This window comes from Arachis hypogaea, chromosome 13 (genome assembly GCF_003086295.3).
Source record: "Arachis hypogaea cultivar Tifrunner chromosome 13, arahy.Tifrunner.gnm2.J5K5, whole genome shotgun sequence".
Taxonomy (NCBI): Eukaryota; Viridiplantae; Streptophyta; class Magnoliopsida; order Fabales; family Fabaceae; genus Arachis; species Arachis hypogaea.
Genome location: NC_092048.1, coordinates 31,098,557 through 31,105,633, shown reverse-complemented (window position 1 = coordinate 31,105,633; position 7,077 = coordinate 31,098,557). Strand labels below are relative to the sequence as shown.

Sequence of the window (7,077 nt, the reverse complement as noted above, 5' to 3'; positions counted from 1 at the left end):
GACGACTTGTGCGTAGTGCGGGCCAAGCACTAGATCTAATAATATAACTAAATATCACTTAGTTAATATTTGTTATTTGTGTAGTTACAATAATATAAACTATTTTTATTAAAGTTTTAAACACATAATATAATAGCTTTTACATATAAGTGAAATCTGCTAACATGGACTAAAAATATGAAAAATTATTCAGTCTGAAAAACAAATAATGGAACAGTTTTATACACTGTACAATAAATTTTTATGCACAAAAATTTGTTCAAATAAAAAGTAACAACTATTAATATAAATGATTATGTACCAACAAATTTTTATAATGGATTAACATTTAGCCTGCATAACAAGGGATTTACACTAGTAACTCTAACAAGAAATTAGAAGATAAAGAGACAAGATGAATGAGTAAATTGTGATGGATACTTACATGGATCTCTTTAAATAGATAAAAAAAAAATTGCCATATCTTATCATGTATACACAATACACTATAAAAATTAAGTAAATTACCATTTTGATTCTTAAAAGATTATAATTTTAACAAAATAAACTTTAAAAGGTGTAAATAACAAAATAACCACCAAAAATTTAACAAACTAAACTAAATGTTTAGTCAAATTTTTTTATATACTTATATACATTTGGTTCATTTTTGTCAAATAAAACATATAGTTGGCAGTTACTTTAACATTTGCATCATTTACAATTTATTTTTTTTAAAATCGTAATCTTTCGGAAAAAAAAAAGACTATTCACTATATTTCATTTACCGTGTAAATAATATGCCTACGAATAGATCTTTTAAAAAATGAACATGTATCTCGAGATGTGTAATCTTAGGAAAAAATATAAATACTCACATAATTACATATATTAATAAATATTGCATTTAACTTATTTAAAAAAAACCTACCAAATAAGCACATATTATCCAACAAAAGCAAGAATATTTAAAATGTCCGGAAGGGGAAAAAACGAATATTCACATTGCGAAAATTGGGCAAGACATGAACTGTATTTTACTACTGCAGCATAGTTGTTGCCATTAAAGGGAAGGACTGAACTCGTTCTGACATTTCTTGAAAAATGTAGAGGATGTGCTATTTCTGTACATCAAATTCTTAATGCCATTCAACTCTGAAACTATGTGACAAAAGGACCGTGGTTGGGTTGGTCCGTTGGCTCCACATCTTTGAAATAGTGGCTATTTTGATGCTCCACATCATAAGTTGCGTGTACTCCCACAAAAATGTAATAGAGAAGCATAAACGCAGTGCAAAGGAAGAACCTCCAGAAAGCGTCGGGTTCCAAAGAGCCTATCAAGAAGAGGTTGGTAGCAATTGACAGAGAAGGCAACCACGGAACCAACGGAACACCCCAAACCTTTGGAGTCCTTTGCTTGGGAAGGAAGCTCATTGCCAATGTACCTATTAGCCACACAACTGCAGCCACTGTATACCCAATCCAACCCAGTTTATTGGCGTTCCAAAGAGCAGTCCCTACGGCAGAAGATGCAATGATCACGAACAAGCAGCCAAGAACCCTCATCAAATCCTCTTTGGACGTGTTCTGCCTGACGTAGTACCTCCTCACCAAAAGCGCGACAGCCATGAGCATGAAAATGAAAAGAGTACTAATGGAGAAGACATTGGACAAAACATCCAAGCTTGAGAAAAGCCCCACAATGGAGCTCAGCAAAGTAATAAACAAGGTAGCATTGACAGGGGTACCAGTTTTGGGGTGAATCAGTGCAAAGAAGGGAGGAATCATGTGAGACCTTGCAATTTGTGTCATATACCTTGCTTGCCCCATTGACCCAACAAGCAAGCTTGTGGTCATTCCTTTCAATGCACAGATACTCACAAGGTACTTAGCCCACTTCATTCCTATCTGAACAAACGCCACGGAATAAGCCGCATCTACATCGATCTGAGTGTAATTCACCATTGACACAAGCGCCAAAGCCATCAAGCAGTAAATAACCGTGATCATCGACATGGAACCAACCAAACCAATGGGTATATCCCTGGCAGGGTTCTTCGTTTCCTCAGCCATAGTTGCCACCATGTCGAAGCCTGTATAAGACCAATACACAACCGCAGCAGCATTGAACACTCCCTTCATCCCCATAGGGAAGAATGGCGTCAGGTTTGAGGCTTTACCGTGAACAAATCCAACTACGATGATGAACCCAATAACAAGCGTAGTGACAATGGAGCTGAGCCAATTCAGGATTGAGGTATTCCTAGTGCTGCTCATTGCAACACCGTTGGCGATAAAAAGAACGACAACAGCAATTGGATCCAGCATGTTGAACCCTTCTTGGAAGGAATTCACCCGGATCCGGAAGAAATCCGGATCGTTCTTGATCATACTGGCAAAATAAGAGGACCATGAACGGCCGAGGCCGGCAGCGCCTACAACAGCCTCGAGGAGGATGTTTCCGGCGGCAAGGAAGGCAATGAAGTCACCAAGCTCGATGCGGAGGAAGGAGAAAGAGCCGCCGGCGACGGGGACATCGACTGCGAACTCGGTGTAGCAGAGGGCGGAGAGGAGGGCGGAGAAGCCAGAGATGGCGTAGGAGAGAACGATGGCGGGACCGGCGTCGGTGCGGGCCTCCTGGCCGGTGATTACGAAGATTCCGGAGCCGACGACGGAGCCGAAAGCGAGCCAGGTGAGGTCCCAGGCGGTGAGGCAGCGGCGCATGGGATTCTCGCTAGCGTGAGGGAGGACGTTGAGCTCGTTGTTGTCAGAAGAGCGGCTGAGGAGGCGATCCCTGAGACGGGGGCACGCGGAGGCAAGGGCGGCCCGGTAGGTGGTGAAGCTCTGAAATGAGGGCTCCGGAAAGAAGTCTTGCTTACTCCACCGCCAGTAGCTCCGAGTGCGGGCGTTGGGGATGGCGGAGGTGTGCGGTGGTGGCGGTTCCTCCATTCCGACGTAGCAGTTGAGCGAAGATGGTAGAGGGAGTTTGTTGGGAGAAACTGTCGGATGAATGATGAAAAGTGATAGGGGAGTGGAAGCCTGGGGATTCGAACTGCAAGGTGTACCCACCAACAACCCCCGAATCACCAGCAGCCCACCCGTCTTCCACCGATAAATATGAAGAAGTTACATGATACGGTGCTTATATATAATTATTTAATTTACTAAAAAAAAATAAAAATTAATATTTAATTTAAAAAATATGAAAATAAATAATTTTTAAATATTTAAAATTTACTATAAAAAGAAATTTTTGCAAATTCGACACGAAACTGATTGACACCAAAAAATTTGCTAAAGAATAATGTTGAAAGATATTTATAGAAAATACGGATTTTGACTACTGTATATCTACTTCACTTTTCTATTTTATTGATTGATTAAAATATTAATGTATCGGAACAAAGGTTTGTCTAGATACGTTCATTTTGTAACGAACTAAAACATTAAAGAAGTAATTAATTTGAGAAATATTTTTCACATGTTTAAACAGAAGTGCTAGCTGATAATTGTTTATTTTGGTACAATAAATTTATACGTATTGCTATATTAAAAATATAGATAAATAACAAAACGATATATAATTATATTTTTCATATCAATATCTAATTTTTTTAAATATATATATTATATTAATATTTTTATTAAATATCTTTATAATTTAACAAAAATAAAAAAATTAATTTTACAAAAAGACTTAAATATTTTTTTTATGAAACAAAAATTATCCCTTTAAATTAATCAAAATTTAGAATTTAACTAATTTTAATTTTATAATTTCAAACTTTAAATCATTTAAAAAATAAAACAAAAACACACTTAATTATTCATTCACACTACAAAAAATTACTTTAATTTTATTGATATTTTTTTATAAACTCTAATCTTTCATCATCGTTCATATAAAAAAAACAAACACATCTAAAAACCTAAAAAATAATCATCATGGGTCGTCAGTCGTCACTCATTGTCTTCTAATTTTAGGTCTTTGCTGTCGTCGTGAACCCTGGACCATTGGTGAGTCCCTGCATTATCGCTTTTCTTGTTCTGTCTTTTTCAAAATTTTTTCTCCTTATATTTGGTAGAATATAAATTTTGTTCTTCTAATTTCATCTATCATGGTGCAGTTAACATAGGACTTCATTTCTCATTTGATAGTCTATTTATTATGTAGATGTACTATGAAATGAAAAATTATATTTTTACTTGTCAAAATAGACTTTGAATTTTTCACAATTTTTCTATGTTTATTTACTCTCACATCTGCTTTTAATTTATGAACTTTTGTGAATATATTAACTATGAATAAGATTATACTATGGATTATGGTTTATGTCTTTGCTGCTGATTCTAATGAGGTAAAGTAAAAGATTTAAGTGAAAAAATAATTAAACTATTTAAACTAATCAATTCACATATTTAAAATAATTAAAACTTAAATTTGTACAAATATAACATTCTCAAACAATTTACATTTTGATCCTAACTCTAATTTATACAAATCGTTATAGACTATAGAATTTTTTAAATTTTTATGTAAATCATCATATTCTGTTGCAGATTATATGTGAGCACTGATAAACATAAACCGCTGTAGTCTAAGAAGGATTATGCCCAAAAATTAATGTGCTGAAACCACTATAAGGTACCACGGATTATAAATAAATTTAGTGACGTAATCTGCTATCGCGAATTACGTATTGAATATTTTTTTGAATAAATTAAATTTTTTAAGTTAAATAATTTTATAATCTTATATTGAATTTTTTATAATAAAAAATTTAAAATTTAATTTTGTTATCTAAATAAAATTTAAGATAAATAAAAATAAAAATAAAAAATTTATACATAATTTACGTAAAATAACATGTGATATATATATATATATATATATATATATATATATATATATATATATATATATATATATATATATATATATATAAACTATGTTAAATTAGCCATAAATTCTATTTAAATCGCTTGATGTAAATTTATTTAATCTAAAAATTTATACACATGTCTTATCTATTTTTAAAAAGCTGATATAATATAATAATTTGGTCACCTTAAATAATTATATCTAAAATAAGTCACAATTATATTTTAATAATGCTCCTAACATTTTTCTAAAGTTGATAAAACATGTGTATGAACTTTCTGATTAAATAAATTCACATCAAGTGATCTAAATAGAATTTATAGCTAATTTAACATGGTTAATATATATTTCAATAGTTAGTACTAGGGTGTATATGGGTTGGGCCATACCGAGTTTGGCTTAACTCAGACCCGACTCGAAATATAGATCGGGTCTAATTTCTAGACCCTAACCTGATCCTAGACCCGATGAAACCTACGCATTTTCGGATCGAGTAAAAACCGGATAAAAACTGGGTGAAAATCGGATATTTAGCATGTAAAAATCACCTAATCTCTAACCATTATTTCACAATTCACATAGTAAAATTCACTTAAAAAAGTATAATAAGAACCAACCCTTCTCTAAAATTAAAGTATAACCATAATCAATACTAATATTGTCTAATAACACCAAATATTTAAATCAATATAAATAATACTATTATGCATTAGTCTAAAGTCTTATGCATTTTAAACATAAAACATTAACTTATAATCTTATAATGACTAATAACACAAAATATTAAGGTTTACAATATTTAAATTCCACATAAGAATAGCCATCATCCATCACTAATAATACAAAATATTAATTGTGTATGGTGACCGAGCCACCGGGCCGAGTTCGGGTGACCCGAGCTATGGCTCGGACCCGACCCGAAATAATGACCGGGTCTATTTTTGAGACCCTTACCCAACCCTAGACCCGATGAAATCAAACTAAATTCGCCCCTAAAGTGTTTGGGGCTGGGCCGGATCTTCAGGTCGGGCCGGGCCATGTACACCCCTAGTTAGTATATACTATGTATTTATATATTATTATATATATCAATATCACATGTTATTCTATGTAAATTATGTATAAATTTTTTATTTTTATTTTTATTTATCTTAAATTTTATTTAGATAACAAAAAATAAATTTTAGACTTTTTATTATAAAAAATTTAATATAAGATTATAATATTATTTAACTTAAAATATTTAATTCATCCAAAAAAATATTTAATACGTAATTCACTGTAGGTTATCACAAATTACGTCACCAAATTTATTTATAATTCGTGATATCATATAGCGATTTTGCACTTCATTTTTTGTGCATAATCCTCTTTAGGCTGCAGCGGTTTACGTTTATTAGTGCTCACACGTAATCCGTAGAAAGGATATGGCGGTTTACATAAAAATTTTAAAAAAATTTTAAAAACTCAGTAGCCTATAGCGATTTACATAGATTTGAGTTAGAACCGAAATGTAAACTATTTGAGAATGTTGCATTTGTGTAAATTTGAGTTCCAATTGTTTTAAATGTGTAAATTTTTTTTAATATTAATTCAAACGACATTGAATTTTTTACATCAATACAAAATTATTTTTTCTAAAATCTCAATTTTACAATAAATTTTATTCAAGAAATTAAAAAACCAAAAAAAATTTATAGAGTAATTATCCAAATCAGTCTTTAAGGATTTTAAAATTAGACATTTTAGTCCTTCAATTCAATTTTTAAAATACACAAACAGTCCCTAATATTTACTTCTGTTAGATAATACAGTTCCCTTCCGTTAGTCACTAACAGCGACTGCTAACATGAAATGTTAACTCGTACACGTGATTGTTAAGTATCTACATGTGCGATCTGCACAAATCAGTCCCTAAGATAAAGTACAAAACTGTCTTCGAAGAGTTAAAAAAAATTTAAAATAATCCGTGAAAAAATTTAAAAATTTCAAAACATGTAGATCTAACTTATTAGCTACCGTCTTTTCTGGATGCGCCTGTGGATGCCATGCGTGTATATGGTAGCCCTACGCCTAGAACACCCCATTTCACATAGATGCATGCCTCCCTGCCACCATCATTCTATTCCCCGAGACATATGGATGATGATTCGTCGTCAGGATCTTTCAGATATGAGACTCTTAGGGGAGAAATGATGCCATATATGGATAATAGA

The 7,077-nt window shown here is 32.5% G+C and overlaps 1 protein-coding gene across 1 annotated transcript; it reads right to left on the bottom strand.

Moving 5' to 3' along the window:
• Positions 1-866: 866 nt before the first annotated feature.
• On the bottom strand, positions 867-3,266 carry LOC112737933 (cationic amino acid transporter 8, vacuolar-like). Its single transcript, XM_025788087.3, has one exon. It carries the CDS (start codon positions 2,926-2,928, stop codon positions 1,141-1,143), a length of 1,788 nt encoding a protein of 595 aa, XP_025643872.1. The 5' UTR covers positions 2,929-3,266; the 3' UTR covers positions 867-1,140.
• Positions 3,267-7,077: the final 3,811 nt, after the last annotated feature.